The following is a 25,914-nucleotide window of genomic DNA, read 5'->3' on the forward strand; positions in this document are numbered from 1 at the left end:
ATTTCTTTTATTTCATTTTAATATTTATTGTAGAAATTATTGAAAGGCATATGAAAGAGTATTTTGAATCTTGACATTACACAATTATTAGTTTTGGAGTCTTACGACACAACATATGAAAGGACTGGTCATTGGATGGTACAAATAAGTCTCGTAAGTCTGCAAAATGCTGGAATGTTACAGCAACGAGAAAAAGGAGAAAAGAATCAACATTTCAGCAAATCAATTAGAATGTAAATAGCTAACTTCCAATTCTCCTCATTATAAAAAATAATTATTTTTTCGAAATTTAACTTTTATGCTCATGGAAAATTTTATGAACAACTTAAAGGCCCTCCACCAACTTGTAAGCCATAAAACCCCTTACGCGGAACCGTATAGGCAGCACATTGAACAGATTACCACATGTGAATGCTTTCAACCACGAGCGTAGATTGCCTTTCCCTGTTCCAATGGGCCAATCGTAAAACAAAAACCCCAGCACCCTTTTACCCCGCTTTCTAATCGGTGCTTGTGCTCATATCAAACCGCACTTGATAAGACGGTTTTATAACAATGTTCCCATGTTTGAGCCTGCCAGATGATCCATCATTTAAGTGGAATGGAATTCAATTGGGTCGAAAATAGAACCCCTAACCATTCTGAGACGCATTAAATAGTGATTAGCCGGGACACGCTTTTCCATGTATTTCCATACCGGAACTGCCAAACAATAGTTCCCCGTTTTTCGAGAGACAGTACCAACCAACTCCCTAGACGGCAATGCAGTCTGCCGTCAAATAGCACCAATGCACTTTTCCTGTACCCGATCCCGATGCGGCGGGATATGGAGATTTTACTGTCGGATTTGCTTCAGCCCGGCTGTTGGGCCTCCGTCTCGGCTAATGGTATTGCGACACAGACACGGCCCCGGCTTCTTGCTGCACGGGACACGGTCATTAAGTGAAAACGGCTGGAACGGCGACGGCGGCGGCGGCTGCGCGCCGGCACACACACTCCTGGAGCGAAAGGGTTACGCCGCCGCTGCAAGGTCATAAACATGGGTTTTACTTTGCGGGCTTCATTCAAACATACACCGGCCAAAGCAATGGCCCGGGTTCCGTTGCAGTTCCGATCCGGAGGGAGAAGCCTTCAACCATACTGTTGCTGAAAATAGAAGAAAGCAAAGAGGCAGACCCCAAAACAAATGACAGACGTGTCAGCAATTCATCAATCAAGGCACATTGCGCGGATGGTGGTTTAGCGTGCGTTGGGTGTGTGAGTGTGTATGGAGTGAGAAGCCGGAAAGGGGAAAGGAAAATGCACATTGCCACGTAATTACCGCGCCAGCCGGGGGTAGTATGTGTGGCTGATGATGCACCATGCACTGGAGGTGAAACGCATTCCACGTGCGCGCGATCACACAACGATCGCTGGGAGACAGCGACGATGACGAACCCTGGGCTACCGATTAACATGCAGCAGGAATTCCTGGAACAAAGTAGAGTTTGTAGTCGCATGCCGTGGCATTTTCAAGACAGGAGCAACAATCCACATAAGTACATCTTCCCCACAGGAACCGGGTGAACATGCGGAGGCCATCTGGTGGGACTATCTGGGGTTGGAATGTGCGTTTGTGTAACTTTCCTATTACAGAGCGAACCTAGGCAGCTCGTTCGATCGATTGTTGTCGACGACATTCCGCATTCTTATACAACTAGATAACTAGATGCATTCTTATAAAAGCTGCAAATGCAAAAGCTATTTAATTCAGTTGTTTTTAAATAACAATCTTTTAAAATACTTAAGTAAACCTTATTTTTTGTAATAGTTCTTGATATCTCGAATGTCAAATATTTGTTCTAGGCTATGTATCCTGGAAATTTGATTGAATTTCTTTAAATATTTTAAGGGTTTAAGTATGTCTGCTGATAACACTATATCAGAGAGCGTTGGTGTTGTAATGTGTGCTCAAGATATACGACCAGTACTGGCGCCAATCAGGCAAGTGCTTTGGGTTTGACTCATTAGTTCAAGTATGTAGTAGCTGTGCTTTCAACTGGTTGGATAATTGAAGTTGACTTGACGTCTTGCTGTTGAATATTGCCTCAGAACCTAATTGAACGTCTTGTCCATGATTCACTGAAAAGAGTTCTTACATAATCATTTTTAAGATTTACAGAGTGTTTTTTATCGCTAGGCTAACCATAAAAACAAACAACATTTTAATTGAATTTTGCCTCTCCGGCAATGGTTATTGAAATTATGTCTGACACCTCTTAGCATCTCAAACACCGAGCAGCGCTACGTTGAAAGAATAATATCTCAAAAATCATTTCGTTAATATATTACAACAATAAACATCAATCTCTCCCATCCCGATGGGCAGATGATGCACTCAAGAAAAGGGTTAACATCCACTGTTCGCTAGGCGCACGATATGTTTGAGCGTCTCGGAAGCATCTCGAAGGCCTCTAGCTCTATACGTGCTATGTGTGGTGCGACAAAGGGAAGCTATCTCGGAACACGCGTTCGAGCGCACCCGGTGACATGCATCGCTGGCTGTCTTGTCGAAGATCGTGCAAAGAAGCGAGAGATTTTTGTTCTTCTTCACATTTGCATCGCAGGAAGGGAAGGGTGCTAGCGGAAACCCCCAGTGCAAATGGTGCAAGAAACCACCACCGGGAATGGTTCCGGTGCAGCAACACACCGCGTACCGCTTCGGTCTGAGTGTACAAACAAATAGAAATGTTTGATTTATTTTGCTTCTTCCTAACCCTTGCTTTATCCACGTTCTTATGCACCTCAGCGTGAGTGAGAATGGAGCATTGGATGAAGAGGCACACTCCTTTCCAGGCCTTTCCTTTTTGAGCTGCAGTTGTAAGAATAATGGATTGCGTTGTTTGAGCTGCTACTTCACGGTTGCTTCGATGCACACGGGATGTAATGACCATCATATCGGCATATGTATTGTCACTAACTAAGGGGATGGATGTCTGCTGCTGCTGTTCGCTGCCTGCTGCTGAATGGTGATTAACGCGCCTTGACGTAGCGACAACCCGGGGTCCCGGTGGAATACATCCTCCATTATGCTACCGTCTATGATGATGATCCGATGTAGATATCTCCTTTACAACACGTCGATCGTGAGTAGATCGTGAGTAATGCGACGATTTCTGACCTCGTAACACTACTTCCTCTGCTGTTGGGGGTTTTCCTCTCGCCGCAAATCCTCTTTATCTGTTACGCATGACCGCGAGGAGATTGTGTTTCATCGGGGTTAAGCGGGCCTGATTCTGAGATGTTGTTTTTTTTGTCTTCTCTCTTCATCTTTATCGAGCTCACGAATGAATCACGTATGGTCTGATGATACTTTCCTTGCGGCATTCCGACCACAGCTGTGTCGGTTGCTGCAGCAGCTAAAATTACAATCGCCGAGTTGAGGCTATGTCGAGTTGCCACACGCGCGTGTCGGCGGCACCGATGACAGGGCAGAGATGTGGTAGATCAGAGTATAAAGATTTGTTCGTTGGAAATCAACATACGGTTGATTCTGGCGGATCAGGATAAACCGGTTATGTTTTGGTAAAGCCGTGTACACAAATCCGGCTGATAGCAACCTCTGCTACGGTTGAAATCAATATGTTCATCTTTGAAATCGTTTCCTTAAATTATGATTGATCTTTGCTGGTGGGAAATTGATAACTACGTTACAGAGGTTTGAAAGTAGGGTGAATCAAGTGACGATTGAGGGTTTATTGATAGATGTCAGTGGATGATCATTAAACAAGACGAAGATGTAGTGTGACAGATACACTGGGAACAACTTCCTACTAGTTTCAATCTTGAAAAACGATCTGTTCTTGATGCCCAATAATTTCATTTCAACTTCCATGTTGATTAATTACGTTTCAAGAAGAGCCTTGAACAAATTCACCCTCGATACAAGGACTTTCTTTGAGGGTCATATAGATCCCGTTCTTTGTATATCATTCTAGGCTCTCTGTTACCCTTCTAGACATGCATCCCTGGAACACACTCAAAACGGTTCGTATTTATGATGAGCAAAACAATCCAACAAATGGGTTTTTATGAGATGCGTAATAATTCCTTTTATTCTTTGTTACCTGTAATTTTGTCTTTGAAAAGAGGGTTCTTCCGTTTTTTTGACTAACACCATGACTCTCCGAATCAAAGGGTTAGCTCTGACAGGGTTCACGAACACAAGTACCCGGTGCGAAACTTGATCTTAAGCGGAACAAATCTCGAGCGCCTTGAGGTCGTCGTCGTTTTTAAGCCTTACGGGTTGAAGCATCCAATGCCAGTAATTCTAGAACGGCGCCGCATCTTTTCATTCACGGCACGTTTGGGAAAAATGCTTCAGTGAACTGATTATCTTTTTCTTTTTTTCATAAACGGTAGTAATATGATAAGCATGTGATGTAAGTCGCTTGAATTATGCGTCTCACATTCACCGTGCGCTGAAGAATTGGGATAAACTTTGACTAGCAACAGAAAGGTGTGCAAACAGCTTTCAGTATTTGAGATAAGGATTTGTTCTCTTGTTTTTTTGTTTTTTTTTCATCGCTTCTTTTCCCATGCCAGGTCCGTATTGCCTATTCACTTTCTGTTTACTGATTAATGTAAGCTTGCTAAGCTAAAAACCAACCACACGATATAATGAGTTGTTTATGTTGTGTTAGCGGAGTACTTCAAACACGACGCTTGGTTCTTTCTAAAAAAATCATGTTGGTTTTCAATTAACATATGTCAGCCAGAACAACACTTCTCTCAGTTCGTTCTGGTGCTAATTGATCGTTGCTCAAATTCCTTTACAATTGGAACAATGTTTGTTCGCTGTGAATCTACATTGAACTACAGTTTATGGACGTCGGTCCTCTCTCCGAAGAAGATGTTTTCAACAGAAAAATAGCTCATAAAATACAACATCCTCTCTTCGCGGGACGTCATATCCGTACCATTTAACATCCTGTCTCAAGATGCCGTGGGGGAAAAGTTTAATGATCGCTATCGCTATAAATCACGATCCACATGATAATCTGCCAAGATTACACCTTTTCCGCCCAATAAATGCGCGCGCGCGCACGCTCACACACAACGAATGTGCACCAATCAACCGGCACCTTCGTTTTACAATGGATCAATTTCCTGCCCACAGCCCAAGCTATTATACAAAGTTTTCTTTTACCACCACCAAACCATCGCAAAATAACTGCACCGTGCTGCCAGTCGCCAGCCTAGCCCTATCCGCGGGGTATTAAAAATGTATGCAATCAAAATTTCTCACGACCTAAGACGGGGGGCGACAATAATAAGTTTGTGTGCCGATATTACTTCCTTCTGATACCCTCCTTCGGTGTTTTGCTCTCCTGCGGCATCGGAAAGGATCACACACAACCAGTACGCGATCAAAGAAAAGATCGAACAAAGGTGCCGGTAGGCCAGCGCAAAATTATAGGCTAGACTGGCAAACTGCTCTGGTACCTAATAGCCATGAAATAGCCGTTTGGGTTTTTGTTGCCGTTGCGAAAGTTCCTTTGGGTCGAAGCGATGTTCGTGTTCCTTTCGGCGGACGCGTTTAACTCTGCGGGTGCGTATGTGGATATTCGCCAATGAGTGACATATTTTTATGGCACTCATAAATTGTACGCTCAGCGCGAGATGTCGCGTTATTTTGAGCTCGGATGGTGATTGGAAACTGTTGATTACTGTTTCGCCGACATTTGTCCGATAAATGTTTGCTTCCGCGTAAGGGTTCCTTTAATTGTGCGCGGCAACGATCAGAAGAAGGCAATTCGTAGCAATTGTAAATGAAAAATTCGTTTGATATTTAAAGTATACCCGGGAAAGAGGATAAATATTCATTCGCCTAACACAACCAAGAGTACGAATACGATCACTAGCGAGAATGTCTGGTTTAAATGTACCATAATCGAGTGGCGCATTTTAAAGATCTTAATTTTATCGCCGGATTATAAGTTGGGGGGAACCTAACAAACCAATTAATAATTCCCATTCAAGTTTGGTTGTCTGCATAAGAGGCACGGATGATGGCAAACGTTTAGAAAACTGCAACGCAAATCCGTCGTATCTCCTTGTTCAGGATTTTTTTTGCTCCCCAAACCGTTAAGCCTCCAAAAGAAAAGGATAAAAAAGGAACATAAAAAATGAAGCAAAAATCGAATATCCATAAAATGAGTGTTTGGGAATTATGAATAAATTAACCATTGACGAAAAGTTATGACTAATTTGCAAATTTGTCGAAATGGATCTGACATGCAGATTGGCACGAAACGCTGTTCGCTAAACCGTTGTATAGAGATGTTTTGCCTTAAATATGAATTTCTGACCTGCGCACGGGTGGATTAAACTTTCTGCATTTTTTTAATTTATTTTAGATACACATTTGCATATGTAGTTAATTATAAAATATTACTTTTGTTTTTTTTTGTTGCAAAACTCGAACTAGAGTCGAATATTGTTTTTTTTTTTGTCGCTTACAAACAAAACTATTTGTAAACAAAATATTAGTAATTGAACCAATGAACGAAAATGGCTTGTATGTGGATATCCCACCCTAAAATACTAGCTATATTGCTGGTATTTTAATTTAAAAAAAAGACTCATTTTCTTCAATCACACGATCGATTACAGCAAGCAAAATATTACCAACCTTCACACGAACGACCATCTTACGAAACCCCCTCCTAGGGCGGCTAGATGACGCCGGGGACCCACCGTCGTGCAAATGACGCCCTGGGACATTTCCCGACATTGGCCTCCAAGGGTGTGCTGCGCCTGTACGGTTCGACTCAATTTCCCTAAAAATAAAATCCCGTCCACCTGCGGGGCAATATCAAGGTTACACACCACTACACTACCGTCATCCGGCTCGGCATGTCGCTCCAACTCAACAGGTAGTCCATTAACCGGGAAATGGTATCTTGCGCTTGCTTGCAGCAACACCCAGCTCTTGTTAACAACTAGTGAGCCTTTCGCCGCAACAGTTTCTGTCTTGATCAAACCGGCCAGCGACTGCAATAAGTTGTGCGACAACACGCAAGTGAAGCTAATTAATCGATTAATGGCTTCGATTTTTCAAAACTTACAAAAATAAACAAAATAAATTGCGTCGCAAGATCGAGTTGCGAATTTCTCTTCCTTTTTTTGTTTTGTTGAGATCATTCGCACTCTCATTAGCATTAAGACGGGTAAAGGATTGCTTTGCGAACACGTTCTGCACGTTCATTAACAATTATGATTTATTTGATGGGTGGTATGTGTGTGTTGCATACGGTGAAATAATTTACGACGTGACTGTACCCCATGAGCTTCGAGTTTAATCGGTTATCCGTTTGGTTTCATTGAAATTGCAATTCCACAGGCAAATGCATTTTTCGGTTCTGTCTGTGGTTTACTTACGCATACGTATACCATTTACATTACTTTTAGTTCTGTCTCTATTCTAGAGTTAAACACGAAATGGAAAGAATTCGAAGGAATTTCGAGAGAATCACTCTGGATAACAGAGTGTTCCTTGTTTGGCTATATTTTCGGAATTAATTCAGATAACAAACCCATGCCTTCTACGTGACTCAGGCTCAATGATTTCCCATAAACAAATAACTCATGCATGAGTCACTTCTGGGTTCCATAATGGAACGTACAAACCATTGGAATCCTATCGACTTTTGTGGTTTGCATTTCAGATGATTCAAAAGAAAGATTTCCCCACATATCTCGCCCAGCTGACAAAATCACCTTGAGTGTGAATTCCCCAACGCATTGCTTATTGCTCTCAAATCAAATGGCACCTTCTTCAGAGGCGCCCCTTCGGGTGAATCAACCTTTACGCTTGATCACACCAGCAAAACCTGATGCTCCTTCCGTACAAAACGGGCCCGCAAACGGGGGCAATTTACGGGGCGGATACAGAAGACTTCACTTACGCTCGTTTATTCTCGTTTTCATACTCTCGATGGACGGATGCTGTGAAGCTGTTTATGAACCGATGAACGATAATCGTAAATTATTTCCGCAAATACACAAACCAGAACCTGCCCCCCACAACTTGCGATATATGTCCTCAACATACAAACACACACAAAAAACCGCGCGACTCAAAGATAAAACAGTGCGCCCGTTTGTGCAGAAAGGCGTGTTTCACGCGCCGTGTGTGTTCTTTCGTGACAGCCAGTGTCTGTGTGAAAGAGCCATGTTGACAGTATCATTTAAGGCGAAGAAAGCAATCGAGGCGCAGACGTGCATTATGCGTTTGAAAAAAAAAAACGATTATTGGGAGTGCGCAAAAAAACTCGCGCGCCAAACAAAACGGAAAGGGAAAACATCAAAATCGCTGCATAAATCAATCCTAGTCCGGCAAGAGGGAACCGTCGCTCCGTGGTGCTTATTTATGGAAAGCAAAGTGAAATGCCATAACAATGTTTTGGTGGCGTCATAGATAGCTGCCAAAAAGTGAAAATTGACTCGCGGCAACCTTGTCTTGTCTGTGTGGTAGCATTTACCGCAGGCCATTCGGTCAGAGTGCTCCATAGATTCATCATTTTGATGTTCCATAAGGAATTCTGGGTATTTGAGGAGGGTGTTTTTTTTTGTTCTTGCTCTAAAGTGTTCCTAGATGAATATTGCCAGACATTCCACTAAATGTTGAACGGTTTAATGGACTGTTTGGCAGCTTGTTCTTGTCTGCGAGTCGTATTTAAAGAGAGCGCCCTGAACTTTGGTTGTTTGAGCGATTTATTCCAATTTATGACATCTGTCTGCATACATGTATATTTGCATGCTTCAGTAGCACTTTGTTATTTTCTGCTAATGTGTACGCTTTACTGCCTGGTAGGATTATGTTGCCTTAACCTATGCTAGATTGTATAACTTATGTTTAGTGGTTTTCACTCTATTTCTGGAAGCTTTTTGTTCATTATCCATCTGTTATTAACATGGTAAATCATGTGACTGTATTTTAATTTTTTATGATTGAATATATGAATATGAATATGATATGATTGAAAATGAAAGTTGGTTGTCCGTAATACGAATAAAATAGAAATATAAAGTTTTATAGAATTTATCAGATAATGCAGATGCAATGAAGTGAGACATCTTGTATCATACAAATTCAATTATTTTGTTTTTTTTTTTATTAATTATTTACTTATGACAAGAACTGTTAATGATTTACCATCTTATCGACACAGAGTCATTTAAATTACATTATTGCTAGTTATTATTAACCTATATCGTACAAAATGTTCCTCACACTTAACTATACTTAAAATTCATGTATATTCTCTCATGTTACCCATGGTTTAAAGTTCAAAAAACCTTATCTCATAACATTTCAATTCAATCCGGTCCTGTCAAAACATTTTGAGCGTAAAAAAATCACACACACACACACACACACACACACACACACACACACACACACACACACACACACACACATCATTGACAGTTTTGCAACATCCGTAATATGAGCGCTCGTGCACGATGGGATCGTGCATCGGAACAGCGGCGCATAAATCAGTCATCATTAAGTACCATAATCTAAGCAATACGGCCTTTATAGCCGTTCTTTCCGAATTCAACAAAAAAAAACCATAATCGCCAGCCTTTGCCACTTGCCGTCATCTGCTTCTAATTCCGAACATTCGTATGCAGTTCGCAACATTCAGCGCACCAGGTCAACAAACCACCACCACCGGGCGGGCAAGCAGTGGAAGAAACTGGGAGAGAAGACCTAAAGACACGCCAAATAAATGATGAGCTGCTTTTGGGACGTGATAAACGAGTCATTCATGATGCAGGGGGAGAGGGTGGAAAAGTCAAGCCGGATTAGTAGAGAAGCAGTCGGTGGGTGCGGGTGTGCGATCGCACTTGCTAACATCGAAGCGCGCGCAGACAATGGGAAGTTGTTTTGCTCCCTTCTTTCGCGGAGGGTGAATTTATGTGACACTTACTTACGAGCAGAGGGGGTGTTTTTTTTATTTAAATTGGTCGTTTTTTTCGAACGATTTTTAACACGATTCACTATAACTGCCAACGGATAGTTTGATAGCCATATAGATTGCGGGTTTAAATTGGGATGGTGTTACGAAACGGTAGCCGACCACACAAAAGCGTAAAAAACGACGATTCTCTACTCCGACACTCTATCCATCAGTCGCTTCCCGGGGTAGTATTAGTCCGTGTTGCTGCCTGCTGTGTGAGGCACGAAAACGCACTATGGTTTGTGTAACACATTTTTCACCGCCAGCAGCATTAACATTCTTAAAGACAGCATACAAATTCTTCTGAATGAAATAGTACTACGGAACGGTGTAGGGGAGGGGAAAGGAATGTTTACGTATTGTATCACTCGGGGTGTGGGCGACATTTCGACTGCTTCCCTGTTGGAAGCAGTGTGCACATAATACTCTCCTGAGGTCATCCTGCAACTAGGAACTAGGAAATTTAAGATGATTCTTGTTTCCAACTGTAGACAGAGGGTGATAAATCCTTTTTTACGATCGAATATTTTTCGTCTCACATGTTGACTGGTTCTACTTCATTGCGCTCTCATTCCGGAAGAGATACCTACGATTGATTCCAGTATATCCAGTAACACTCGTTAATTATCATCACACGAATTCTTGCAATCTCAGTGCAAAAAAATTCGCTAATAATTAGAATCATCAATTCTCTCTCTCTCTTCTTGCAAATACGCCATGTGTCAAATGGGAGCTTTTGCTAATTTTATGAAAATTTTCGTTGGCTACCGCTCCTCACACCTCGGACAGCGACATATTTCACACGATGATCATAAATTCCTACATACACCGGCCGATAACCGGCCGGCAAACAATCCATAAATGTGTGGTGCGTGTGTGATAATGAAGCCATCGGTTCGCATCGTTCGCGACAAAACGATAATCGCCAATTTGTCCTTTTGGGCGAGTGACTTGTGTTTGTGGTGTATCGTTTTCTTTTTCTCCTTCTCTTCTTTACTTGCCTCTTGAATGTTGCTGCATCTTGATTGCTTCCCTTTTTCGTCGCCCCAAACCGGACGGTTAATTAATTACGATATCGCTAACCAACTGGTCGGTCGGCGGTTTCTGTTTTGTCTTTCTACTCATGTTAAGGTGGCTGACGATGTGCATAATTTAACCACACTTTGCCGGCGATGTCAAGCGAGAAGGTGTTCCGGAATGTATCAATTAAGATAATAAAACGTTCTCGACGTTGAACCTTTTTCTGCTACCTTGGGCCTTGGGTCGTGATGGTGTTTGCCGTGTATTTCTTCACTTTACTATCTTAATGGAATGTATCGGTGTGTTGGTTTATGATTTACAATGCAATTTACACTTCCATTTACATATTTTTGAGGGGATGGAAAGATATCATTGCTTTTGATAGTTAATAGGATATTTTGTACGTACCTTTAAGATTTCTTTTGATGAAGTACTAAAATTGTGTTCCAGAAGTGTCCATCATAGCATATCAAACAAATGTGTTGGTGTATATTTTTTAGGTATTAAAGAAACTCAAAATATGGAAAAAAAAGTCCTGTATTATATTTTTTATTTTTTTATCCGGAAAAAAGCAGGACGGGTTCGATACTAACCCTGACCGTTGATACGTTGTAAGGATTGGGTTATCCGGTTACTTGGAACACATAAGTATACTTAACCAGAGTTAAGATTAGCATAGCATTAGTAACAATATGACTGCGTCAATATGCCAAGAAGAAGAAACAAAATACTGAAAATACTATCGTACAGTGGCTGGGAATATCTATATCCACCTCGTAGTTGGTATAGCGGTTTAAGTAATTCTAAAGCCTGTTGCTTCAACTTCCAGCTTGTACCAAATACTTCAACATGTGTGATACATTGTGTGTAACAATATTCTTGTCCTCTTTCCTCCGTTATAAGAAAACTTTTTCAGCCACTTTCCCAAACTCGATCTCGAAGAGGAACGATAGTTGCAGTTGCCTAGATACCAAGGTTGTTTTAATTTATTTCACGAGTATCCTGCTCTGTAATGCATAAAGTAAAGCAAAATGTTCTAAAACCATCCAAGGAAACAACCACCATTTTATGTCATATTTGACACTCGCTTCGATCGTTTCCGCCTCGATCGAGTTGCGCACTTCGGCTGCTTGCAGGGTTTTCCAAGTCAGTTTCGAATGTAAACATTGTTTTTCTCCGCGTGCAAGATGTTAATTCACATCAATCTAATATTTAATTTCCATCATTTAAAAAATCGTAAAAACTTAAATTTCATATTTGACAGCTTAAGAAAAACAACTTGAAGATCGTGAATAATTATGTGCACATTTGAAAGTGACCTGGAAAACCCTGTAACTGTTCAAGATTATAGAAGTCAGCTCAGTTACTTCAGAAGCAAATAATGTAAGTTAGTTATTGAATAAAAGATGGTGCCACACGCTTTGAAGACGACAATTGCAGTAAATCTGTTTGAACGAGACATTTCTTGACCAAGACAAATAATTGGAAATTCCAAATCCTGTTCAGAATATTTCCCGCTTAGGATGCCTTGGTGGGACCTATTGTTCGGGAAGCTGCTGTTTGTTACAAACCCCTGTTCGTTTCAGATTAGACGACACAATTTATTGCATCTTTGTGCAAAATGTTTAAACATTAGAAATAACTTCCATTTATCCATTAAGTTTCTTTTATATTTAATTACAGCAAATGTTTCAATTATTTAATTTACTTGTGCTAAAACTTGTAAGTACATGACGAGTACTTTTTCGGGCAATGAATATTAAAATAATCTTTTAATCATTTAATTTTAATGTCCAACAGGTATTTCGAATACAATATTCTGCAATACGCATTGATTATTACACGTGCAGTAATGTAAGCTAAACGATATGGTATAATTCTTATGAAGCGTTAAAGCAAACCACATAACAGTTATTTAATAATACCACAGCACACCTTTCTTCCTTTCTCTCTGTGATGCTTCTGGAAAGGTGTAAAATCTGACACAAACACGTAACTATCTAGCAGTGTTCTAGAGTCGGTTCTATTCGTTCTATCAGGCACACCAGGAACAGCGATGGCTTCACCCGGCCTGGTTACGAAAACGTGTTGCAATAGATAATGCCAACCTTGGCCGAACGTAACACGTTTTCAATGTCACTTCTAGTGCGACAGAAAAGAGCACAGCTGGGCTGGGACAGGATGGTGGACATCGAGGAACAAAAAAGGGAAGCATCTATTATAGGCCCTCTTGTGCGCTGGCTGGTACGGATTTACCATGCCACTTTTCCCGGTTGTTCCTCGTTCTGTTTTGCGCGCCAAAGGCCAGGTGTGCGTGCTGTTCCAGTTATAAAACCGGTCACCACCGGGGTTCATGGCGATTGAGAAGAAAATTACACATTTTGCATATTGCACCAAAGCGTAACGGGCAGCTATGATGGGTGGGGGGGGGGGAGGAACGCAACAGTGTCCAAGCATTGCTGTGGATTCACACTTGGCCTACTCCTCTGAGCAGAAGCAGCTGGGGTGAATTACCTCTGCTGCTGCTGGGTGGAGTTGTCATACTGGTTTAATATTAGCACTCTTGTAGCGTATGGGATGAATATTTTTAATCTCTCCGTACCGTGTATGTATGCATTCATCATCTGAAAAAAGCATAATTACCTTTGAGTGCTTTGAACGTGCTCGTTTCTGGGCTAGTTTTATCGGCCAACAACTTCACTTAGAGTTGACCATTTATTATCGGTCAATTCGTTTCGAACAACATCTTCAATACCTATTTCCATTCCCATCGGTTGTGTGGGCATATTTCTTTCCATTTCTTCGTGACGCTCAAGAATCGCTTGGTTTTTGGTACGCTTTATCAATTAGGACGCCACAGTCAAAACTGTTGCTGTGCTGTTGATAAGGACGTTCACGGATGGTTCTATTGCTATAGTTGCTTGGAGGAGGTTCGAGGTCATTGCCTTGCCGTTAAAAAAAGATGTACGTGTGACCCCAGAAAAAAGTGTCATACTCGGGAATGAATCATACCCCAAAATACCTTTATGTGGCGGCAGTAATCAATCGCTGCTTTGCTTGCGTTTAATTGATTTTAGGAGCTAAATCCTATTCACCATACTGCTTAAAATTCAACGATCAAGCTGAATTTGGGGCTTTGCTATTAATCACATCGTAAAAAGGGGGAAATTTAAATCCCAAAAATAAAAGCCATAAAAGAACGGTGGCGTCACAAGCACATCCCGCAACTGGTTGATTTTTATGCTTTCCTGCCTGTGGAATTTCCTTAAAGTTACTCCACGTCAGGCGCCATATTTGTATCGCCCTTAAAGATGGGTTCGCCCAACGCATTACAAGTAGAGAGGTTTTTGATAAAATCGGCGACATTTCTAGTACAGTTGTTGGTTTTTTTTCCTTCCCCGTTCGATGACGCCTTAAATGGTATGGTGCGCCCTATCGGGTATTGAGTTTTTGATGTACGCTAATAAAATTCACACAAGCAAAAGAGTTCTTGGCTCTAATCTACATTCATGGTTACTTCACGACCGTGCCGTGCATTGAATCTCGTTGCCTGCTTGCTCGCTTGCTTGGGCACCTCGTTCGGTTGCACTTGGGAAACGTTCGTTTGTAACATCCGTTCCGTTTGTGTGACGAATAAATCATACAATGAAAAATCGATTTCAAACGTCCTCCTCCCCTCCTCGGTGGAGCCATTTGCTCAATGCACTGTGACGACTACCCGGCCAATGCTAGGCCACGGTAGCAGCTGCTGCTCCAGCACTACTCTTGCATATATGCGTCGGTCTTCGAAAGAAGAGACACACCACTACACTGGGTGTGGAAGCAAATGGTCGTCGTACATCTTCCAAGTAGCTTTCCAGTTGGAAGTGTACCCCCTTGCTATGTGTGGAAGCTGCCCGTTTCATAAAGCCTGCAAACATTTGTGTAGTGAACATTTATTGCTGGTCGCCCTGTGGCGTGGCCGCGCACTGTTTTAACCTCTCTCTCTACACCCTACATAGTTCAGGGCGACCGACCTGCATTAGCCGGATCACTTGCACAGTAGTAATGTTAAATAAACAATTACTTATTGCCTCGTAGAACGCAGCGAGCGAACAATCTTGCCTGCTCCTCCCCTGTAGCATAAAAATGTTTCCTTCGGCGCAAGTCGGTCGTTTTTGGGGGTGATTTTTTGTTTAGAGTATGAGATCATGTACACCGCTGGCACCCTGTTTTCCAAATGATTTTATGACACAGTCACCATATGTACACATAACAATAAGCACGGAAAAACTCCCAATTATTATTAAACTAATCATAACGTTTCGTTCTCTTGCTCTCTTTTCTCCCGCCGTGTTTGTAGTCGCCTGCTTTCTGATACTGACCGAGCTGGGCCTGTTGCCGCAAGTGGTAAAACGTGGCTTCTACTGCAACGATCAATCGATCCAGCACGAGTATAAGGGCGATACGATAACGACCGTCACCATACTGTTGAGCGGGCTTGTGCCCATGCTGCTGGTAAGTTGCTGTTTTCCCCCTTCCCTCCAGCACGATAAGTTGGATTTAACATTCCACCCGATTTAGAAGGTGTACAGATTACAGGGGTGTGAACAATGCTGATTATTTGCTTTTGGGTAAACGCTTTTGCCCCGATACCACCGTAGCTTGCTGGTTCACATGGGGTGTAAAATACGTCACATACCGTGCGTAAAATATACGCACTAATCGCAGTGCAGTTCATTGTGTGATAAGGTAGGAGTTAGACAATGAAACTATAAAACGTGTAATCAAATATCGGAACTTTCCAAGTTGTTGTAACGTATGCTTGCCCTTTTTTTGGGGCTGATTAGAAACACTTGAAGATACACTTGATCATTCCAAAGCCTCATCGGGCAAACCAAAATATTCATTGCGAGAAGATCTTGAGAGACTAAACAGTTGAGAGTGGTGTTCCGAAAAATGAGATGTAACAAGTGAACTGGATCGACAATTTGATAGCGACCAGCAATGTGCCAATTGATAGGATCTATCAATCGCTTGGAAGATAGTAAAAAGTGGAATGATCACGTAAACACATAACCCCAATCGTTGCAAAAACAAACCAAATTGATTGCTGACACCTCCAATGTCTACAGAGTACTATTGCATGACGTGTAAGATCAATGTGCTTGTGACTAGGAGATATCTGCAAGATACATTTAAAAGTATATTCTTCCTATTTTAATGTTTTTGATAGCGTTTTGTGTGCTTCAAACTGAGTAGATCATTGGAGAACGTGCTCATGGTGGACCGAACGCTCTGTTTCACTTCGGGTCTTTAGAACTTCCTTTAAAATATCTGATCTTCCAAAGAGTTCAGAAAGCTCATGGTTCTGTTGAAATTAGTGGCCCGCTTAGGGTACCGGGGGCCCTACGCGGTAAGACGTGCAGAGGCTCCCTGTAAATCGTACTACAGGCTACCGATCTATGGGGCCCTAGGCGACCGCCTAGTTCGGCTACCGTTAGATCCGCCGCTGGTTGAAATAGTTATTGAGTAGAAGTAGTTATTAGTCAGGGTCCAATGTGTCAAATGTTGTGTGCCTATTTTCTGGAGAATTAGCATGCAGTTTACTGCTGGAACCTGATTCCATACTAGACACGAGTTCTTCAAAATATTCTACTAATAATTAACTCAACTAGCTCCAAACAAGAACTACAAACACGATGATCCAATGATCTCCTGTTGTGCTCCAATCAGTAGATGCGGCTGAACTCTCTATTCCTTGCAAGGAATCATAACAACAACAACGGCAAACGGGATACAAATCCGCATATTCATTTATTTTACGTCCAATTTCAGCCGTGTGGTGTAGCACACATGGTGGCAAACATTTCCCAGCGCCACAAATCAAAAGATTAAATTTATGATTCCAGACAAACGACTTCATATTGACACATGTTTTCCTGCTCCCGAGACTGGTGGATTTCGGGAGGGTTGAATAGATTGTGACCTTGTAGAGAAAAAAAAAATCACATCTCCTCACACACGATTCCTATTTCACAGACCAGATTGCCCCCCATTTGGGTGCCACCTCCTCCCATGACCCGTTGTTAATGTGGGATTGGGATTATGAATTATTAATGTAATCATTCTTTCGCTCCTCTTGCCTTCCACACACGGTATATATCAATCCATTGTGGCTTGACATTTCGTGTTCAACACGTTGAGCATAATTAAAAACGCATCGAGCGCGTCGGTAAACCACATCGTTCCGCTAATCCGCCATATTGTTATCAAAGTTGGACACGGGTTCCTGTCTCTCTCTCTCTCTCTGTCTGTACTAGTCTTGCCAAACAATGTAGGCACCAAAACAAAACCACCCGTCGCGAGACGATGCAAATGTGAACAACTTTTCGAAACGCACAAACGACCGGACCAGCCGTCAGACCTCAGGGAGACCTGCCCGGTAGAACATGATGTACCAGCCCACCAAACGCCACTGAACACACCGGGGGGACACACCGACTGGGCATGAGCATTTTGTGTAAGCGGTTTCGTTCGATCGCGTGCCCAGCGTACACAGAAGGCTTCCTTCGCTTTCCCGATACGATCACCACCGTACACGATCACCGATCATCATCATTGGGCTGTCGTTTATCTGCGGCAGCTATTAGCATACCAGTGCCAGGGCCTTCGCGCGCGCGCGCACCACTAATCAAACACACCTTCGGAAGGATGTGTGGGCTGCAGCTTCACAGCCCCGCAATAGGGAATGGAGAAGAAAGCCAAACTCGTCGTTAAAACACGTTTTCTATAAACACGAGCGGTTCTGGTGGTTCCGCCATCGTTGTCGTCGTCGTCGTCGCCGTTGGATACGGCGGTGACGATCACATAAATCAAGCACGCCCAGGTTCTGTGTGTTTGCGCTTCTTCCATAACCACCCCGGTGGAAGGTGGAAATTTAAATATTTTGACCTCTTCCCATCCCCATCGGTCCCAAGGGATGGGCGATTTTTAGCACGATCGCGATCGAAGAATTTAACTTCCAATTTGCTCCCACTTCCTCCCACCGTAGCCGATCTGCAGGCGAATCGAAGGGCGTTTATATGATGGGACGTTGTGTGCAATAAAATGAATTTCGTGCAGCCATTAAATTAAACCCCTCGCGAGATCATGATGGTTCTTCTTCAAGCAGCACCCCCGGAAGGCGAGATTAAGATCGTAAGCGGTCGATTTAGAAGAAAACCGCATTTAACGGCCCTAAAGGGACACCAATCCCGTTTCACCGCGTGCGGCGTGCCCGTGATCGATAGCGGAGAGGTGAGAAATTACCGAAGAAGATGAATTAATTAAAGCCACGAAACGCACGACCGGCCAGACGATCATGACACGGACCTGTCGGATAGATTATCGCCTTTGTCGTCGAATTAAAACAGTTTGGGTCGTAAATTTCTCGCTTTTCCTCCCCCCCCCCCCCCCCCCCATCGCTTATCGTACGCTCGCACGCGTGATGGAATGAGCAGTGTGACACGAGCAAGCAAGCAAGCAAGCACAATTACACGTTGGGTGGTAAAATTGAATCAACTTTAATGTTTTATGAGTCTCGGTTCTATCTCTATAAACCCTACGACAAAGTGCAGCACACCCAGCCAGACACGCCACACATTATCGGACGATAGTTTATTGGTTACTGGTTCGAATCTATCGATGTATTCTTCGTGTCTCTCTCTCTTTCTCACTCTGCATTGTCTCCTTTTGCTGGAGAACTGGAGGACATTAGTTCCCCCCTTGCATACCATTAGGGGGTTTGGGTGTGAAATTGATTGGATGTCTTGATTTGATGTAAGTTTGGGCAAGCTTTGGGATTCGAATGCTTACCCAAACGCATAGAGCGGGTGAGGGATTAAATTACATCAGATTTATAACTCGGAGATGTAATGGAGGCACGTCGATCGAGCTTCAAAATTATTCAACTCTAATCATTCAAGCTTAATGGTGCGTTGTTTCTCTAAATGGCTTTATCTTTATGTCTCCGCTCGTAGGGCATTATTCCCTGTTGTAGCTAGAGGGAGAGAGAGAGGAAACTGCAGTTTTTGTTTATTCATTTTTAGGTTTTTTGTTTGGTCGACATTTTGAACGCACCCTTTATTGGATTCTTCTGGAGATTGGTGCAGGCTTAACATAAAAATGATCATTTATACTGAAACTTGTTGATCATTATAGATGAAGATTGACATCGCAAACATCATTTAGTATCTTTAAACTTTTGATTAAACTCTGAATTCATTGTTTGGCGATGTTACTTGCAAAACGTTTAATATACCTTTATGCACTGTCTGAATTTGATATACGATTCATAATTTGCAATTCCAAGTGTCATATTCCTTTAATTAACCTGAATTCTTTGAGCCTCTTGTTCGATCATTCAATTCCAATATATATCGCCCTTGCAAACAGCGTTGCAAAACATCTTCTTGTCCGTTGGGACTTCCCCTTGTTGGGGTCCATCTAATGCGGGTACGGGACTTTAGTAGAACTAGATTCGGACCACCGTCCGATAAGATCTGATAAAGCACCCCTAGCCACAATTGCCTTTATCAAACCCACACGCACACCCAGTTTCTATTGATAAAAGCAGCAATCAGTGTAGTGCCATGCCCTTCAACAATGTCAACAGCAGTGAGACAGCAGCGCAAACTTCATTCAACCCCTCATCTTGAGCGCGTCTTTGCTGAAGATATTCTCTCTGGAGCCAGAGCAGCCACTTGTAATAATTCTTCAAGTGAAGCACACACACGCGCTGGAATATTTACCGTAGGGTACGAAAGAGACACACACTCGGACTCAGTTGATATATGCACCTCGAATGCACCTCGAATGCAGCTTTTGCACCGGAAAAACCTTGACTCTGCACTATCTACAGAGTGCGGCTATTAATCAGCTATAATTCACCAATAACCGGATCTTGGATCTCTTGAGCGCTTTTTTTTTGCACCGCGAGACCCCATTGATTGAGGTCTTGCTATTAGTGTGTTTGTTTATTTTCTTTTTCTGTGCTATCACCGCTATCAGTGAGCTATTTTTCATAGGGATTTTCTCACGTTTGCTATTTGCCTACCTTTGCAGATATGGCTGACGGAAGCGCTGCTCTACACGCCCTCGATCAGCATGAGCAAAACCGACACCGAGTCCCGGGCGGGCGGTTCCTGGCGGGAGGCCTGGTACTGGTCAAAAAAGTACGGCCGCGGACTTATCACCATGCTAGTCATCATCGGTACCATTAAGGTGGGTTGCTTTTCGTTCCGTTCGTTATCTTTCATAGGAATTTTGCTGGAATTAAGGAAGTATTTTTCTGCGTATTTCGGCTATTTTACAGATTTTCCTCGGCGAACTACGACCCCACTTCCTGAGCACCTGTCAGCCGGACGTGGAGTGCAAGGGCACTGAGTAAGTAATACCTCTTTCTACGAACAGCACTATCAGCAACAAGCTTAAGCTGCCGCGAGCTACACATTTCAAGATGAATTACAAGCGTTGTAATTTTTGGCTCTAACCATCTACCATCTGTAACGTCTCCTTACGCTTTGCTATGTTTGCACAACATACAATGTGTGTTTGTTTTACAAACACCGATCATGTTACGCTATGATCTCCATCTCCATCTCCGACTGAGGTACGCCCTGCGGTGGATCTTGATTTGCGGTTGCTCGCGAGCAAATGTTTGTACAACCTCAATCACATAGATGACATTTTCTGATGAATTAAGCATCTCGGGCGAACTAATCTCGAGTACTAATATTGAATGCTTGACTCTCTGCACTGAAAGCAGTCGGTTGATAAAATGCAGGGGTTGGCAAAATTTTGTTTTAAAAGAGAGCAAAAATGAGGAAATCCAAGGAATCAATTTACCGAGAGGAGCTTTCGGGGGGTTTATTAGCTCTTTTAAGCTTCTTTTTTACACTTCCTTTCGACAGAAAGTTACACTTTTTGACAGTTTTTAGTTGTGTAGTCAAAGGAGGCGTTTGAAAATTTTATTCCAAATTTACGATAAATCGTTTGAAACACATAAAGGCCGGGTTACACTGATCGTACTCGCTAGTGTAAATTCCAATTTCACTAGCGCATCTGGCGGGGGATGACCGAATCATTTTGCCAAACAATTTGGAGCCGCTCCAGAAAATACGTTAATTTTCCATGTTTTTGACTTAAGTCGGAGGAGAAAAGTTTTGTAAAACGTAGATACACATGTTTTGCACGCATTGCATCCGTTTTCATGACAAAAAACTATGAAAAAATACTTAATTTTGAGATCCGGCATGACCATTCCCTCGATGACCGAAAAAAGCTTCCACCAGCCGCCGCCAGATGCGCTAGTGAAAATTGAAATTACACATGCGAGTACGATCAATGTAGCCCGGCCTTAACAAGTTAAAAATAAAAACGACGGAAATGGATTTTAAGTTACTCTTTGACGCTAAATGAGTCAAAAAGGCTTTGCGCTAAAGTTGAATATGTGAAGCAAATTAATTTACGAGCAACTACTACGCTATTTTCCGCATTAATGTCATTGAATGACAACTAATGCGAACCTTGAAGGTTGCTGGCCCGAATTAAGGTAAAATAATTACAAGATGGACTGAACGGGTTGTCCGATCGAAGGCTTTAATAAAATACGGACTACTCCTTTAATCCTACATTAAATAAATTTACTTACTTACTTACTTACTTAATATAAATAAGTCTAAAGGCCGGGGGACATTGTCGATAATTTCGATTTTCACTTTCACCACTTTTAACTTTTCGCCAGATGCGCTGCGGCTGACCGAAGCCTTTGGCAAACAATTTGGAGCCGCTTCAGAAAATTTGTAATTTTTCCATGGTTTTTACTTAAACTGGACTGGAAAAGGTTGGAAATTGATAGATAAACATGTTGTGCAAGTATTTCCGCCATTTTCGCCTCAAAAAATGGTAGAAAAACTACTTAAATTTGAGATCCAGCACAACCAATGCCTGGATGACCAAAACAAGCTTCCACCAACCGCCGCCAGATGCGCTAGTGAAAATCGAAATTACACTAGCGAGTACGGACAGTGTCCCCCGGCCTTAATCGAATTTTATCAGATCGGCATGATAACAATGCGCTGCTTACGGCAAGATTAAGAAGATGGATAGGAAAATATTGGTAGTATTTCTATGCTACGCCAAACAAAAATAGAACAAAGATAGAGCACTCAATTTAATTGTCGCATTACATTAGAGAGCGACTTCGTAAACTTTGTATCAAGCACACTGAAACAATGGTGTTCTAGTTACGCAAGAAAAAGTAAATAAAGTCGACCCAAAAATGGGCGTTTGAGTTGTATTTGAGAGGGTGTGATAGGATTAAATATAGCGTACTGTTTGCAGCAAATAGCCATTGTTTGAAATTAGACTATACATACATTTGCCTCGAAAGGTGTCATAATTTGTGCGTCTTTTGCTACTTGCTCACTTGTTGTCGCATAGGTTTAGAACTAATTTCGGAACAGATTTGTTGGACACTGAGCTCACCACAATTGTTGCCACAAACGATGCCTTTCTGTACAATATTGACACGCTAAATTATTCAGTGATTAACATTCCACAGACAGATTTTTTTTTCGATTTTTGTAAACACGGATCTCTCGGCTTTGTTTTAACATCATCTTGCCGGTACAACAAACAACAAAACAATCAATCCAAAATCAACAATAACCACCATCTATCGTGTTGTGTATGCAGAATTGGTCTCGCTCGCATCGTGTTTGTACACTTCAGGTGATGATGTCCGCGAAATTCCTCAACCGACGTGTGTGCAGACGTTGTTTGATTGTCTGAAGCCCGACATTCAGACATGACGATCCCCGGCACCCCCGGGAGCCTTTGCTTCTCGTAGGATTAGACACCAGCTGCGCGGGATGGATGAAGCAGCGCAGCAAACCCACCAAACAGTTCCGGTTTAGTGAATGATTTACAAAAGGAATGTTTAATACGGCGGGCGCCTTCTCCACAACAAGCCTTCTTCTTGGGCGAGACACGATGCGTAAATAGTATGGGGTACGCCATGCGTAACCGGATAATAAACGGTGAAGCTTTACGAAGCGTGTTGCGCTGGTGTCGCACAAACTCCCTTTCTTCGCGCTGTGTAATTGATGATTATTACATGCGTTGATGGCTTTCGTTGTGGAATGAATATTATCATTGTCTATTGTGTCGGAATATGACAATTTGCATCAAAATTTATGTTGTCACTGGATTTTAGAGCAGCGATCAAATTAATTCTTGCCCACCCGAACGGAGAGAGGTATCGATGATCGCGGGTTGTGCGATCATTCGATTCAGTTTGCAAAGCGAGGCAGACGATTATTCTTAAGCTTCTTTTGGATGTTCGTGAACCTGGCACCAATAAGGGTGGAAAGGCTTCAAAATGGCAATTTAAATTCATTTTTGTGCTATTACTATAAAGCCTGTAGAAAAATTCTATAGAGAGCGTTCCCATTATTCCCACTACAAGCCTCTTAAAAGATGATTCCTCGTAGTTATGACTACGACCGCCTCCCCTTTTTGTCTATGGTCCATATCCTCGGAAGCTTATACCCAGACTTGTCCGGCTGACTGGCTTTTATAAGCGGCTTACAGAAGTTACAGACTTCAACACAAAGCCGCGCGCACCACTTGAACACTGCCAAAGAGGGGGGGGTTTAATTTATGATCGCCATCGAATTGCATACTAGTGACATATAAAACTATAAACTTAAAATGCATTCATGGTAGGTTTGCCTTCACCGTCTGCATGCATTGGGTTTTTTTGGGAGGATTCGACGTACTAGCACTGTTTCCGGTCCGGCCAACAATCCCTGCATTGATGTGTCTGTCTGTTTATGATCGTTCTTTGCGCTCCCGTCCCCTCCTAACGCGATAACATGAACAAGTGTGGAGTCCTCTGGATATAATCTGTAAAAAACGGAGGGAATAGGTTAAATCGGTCATAAGCTTTAATAGAGCCATCCGTCCGCCAACACGACAACGAAGCGCTCAATCCCCCCTTGCAGCTACAAAAGCTTGTCATTGAGTGTTAAGTGCACGGAAATAGTTTATTTCAATTCAACCTACCTCCCCCGATGGCAACGATTTATATATGGTACCTAGCTGTATAAAAAATCGTACAAACAACAGCCAAACGACACAACTGCACGATTTAATCGTAATCTTTTAATAACGCTCACAACTCACAAAGCGCATTATTGCGGAAACGGGCCTACATACGCGCGAAATACGCGTGTGTGTGTGGACTTACACCGTAACGGGCAGAGGGCGTCACTTTTGGGTGCCCAAGTGCTTCTCGTATTCGTCCATCGGTCATTGTCACACTATTGCGAGGGAATGTTCCTTTCTCACGAAAACGGGGGGCAAGTGTTTGTGTGGGCACTCATATTTCACTAACTTGCGAACGAGAAGAGCATTCATATTATATGCCGCACAGATGTTGTAACTCAATGCCCCTGCCTAGTGATGAATAATGTCTTTTGACCTTACAAGTGCGTGAAATTTTGCCCAAACTGAGCTTGGTTGCGAGTGTTTCGTTTGAGAAAGGACCGCCTCTGGTACGCAACGGGAGGTCCAGCAGACATTTCGCGGTCAAAACGTTCCTTGAAGTGGTGCATATATGAAGCCTTATCTTCAATTTTTTAGGGATAACGGCGATCATGATCGATAAAACCGATAGGTTGAGACGGTAAGGCCTCACATATGTGAGTTGGAAGGTTTGATGTGTGAATGGACTGAGCTTCCAATCGCTTAAAATTGCTAAAAAATGTATTATGCATAAATCACGAATATATTCAGAGCCGTTCTAGATGGACAACCAAAACTAGTGATGTGCATTATAGATCAGAATGAGTTAGTGAGTTAAATCTTCTAAGTGAATTAGTTGAATCAAAGAGTTGTTTCAACACAATACCTCCAGCAGTAGCACCAATCTCACAAATTTTGAAATTTTCGAACCATTTTCCGATTCAATCCCGGCGACGAATTTTTTTCTAGCGTGTGATTTGCAAGCAAACCGAGGATCCGTCGGTCGATAGTAGAGATGGGTAATCCGGAGTGAAGCCGTCGATCAACTTCGACTCCGGTACTCATAATATTAATCCAACTTAATTGATTAAGTGTTAAAAATGGATCATTTTGAAGATCGTCTCAGTTGCGGTTCATTCATAAAGGGTGGTGATCCGGATCAATCATTCAATCGTTCGTTCTCTGCTGAACCTGTCAGTTAATGTCAATTCTGCTGTAAAAAGAGAAAGAGAACATCTTTTACAGGACTTTTCCAAGATTTTTTGGTTGATTCCAAAAGTTTTTTGGATGCTTCCCATAGTTTTTTGGTTCATTGCCACAATTTATTGGAGGTTTCTCTTCTTTTTTTGTTGAATTGTATTGATGGTCCACTAAGACGATACCAAAATTAGGAACAAACGATACAAAAATATATAGGAAATGGTGAATAAATCGTGAGACGAGCCCAAAAAATTACCGGGAATCAACTAATAAATAGTGGAAATTCTGTATCCACTGAAGTTCATACTTCAGAGGCTGGCTGAGGCAAAGCATGAGGCGAAGACATGTAGTTCGTGTTAACGATCGAACGAATGAGAGTGCCAGTCATATTTTCATCATCATTGTCGAATGGACAATACAATCGCTAAAGCTGCATCCACACGATTAGCGCAAAAGAGTCAAGGGTTCAAATTTTATAGAGAAGCTCAGAGAAGCGCGATGATCCGGATCTTTCAAAAATTAAAAATGATAACTGCTCACTGCTCATTTGGAGCAATCGATCATTCGCCTCTGTTTCTCTCAGAGAAGCGATGATCAGGATCTTTCAAAACTGATGCATGTTGATTGACTCGCG

The 25,914-nt window shown here is 42.3% G+C and overlaps 1 protein-coding gene across 2 annotated transcripts in view; it reads left to right on the forward strand.

Moving 5' to 3' along the window:
• The window catches only part of LOC121597832 (phospholipid phosphatase 2-like), a 49,627-nt gene that overhangs the window by 22,321 nt on the left and 1,392 nt on the right, over window positions 1-25,914 (forward strand). For both annotated transcript variants that reach the window (XM_041923997.1, XM_041923996.1), the window contains exons 2-4: window positions 15,373-15,527; window positions 20,115-20,273; window positions 20,365-20,435. In XM_041923997.1, the coding sequence (XP_041779931.1) occupies window positions 15,373-15,527; window positions 20,115-20,273; window positions 20,365-20,435 (385 nt within the window). The remainder of the gene's footprint in view (window positions 1-15,372; window positions 15,528-20,114; window positions 20,274-20,364; window positions 20,436-25,914) is intronic.

The sequence above is a fragment of the Anopheles merus genome, chromosome 3R (genome assembly GCF_017562075.2).
Source record: "Anopheles merus strain MAF chromosome 3R, AmerM5.1, whole genome shotgun sequence".
Lineage (NCBI taxonomy): Eukaryota > Metazoa > Arthropoda > Insecta > Diptera > Culicidae > Anopheles > Anopheles merus.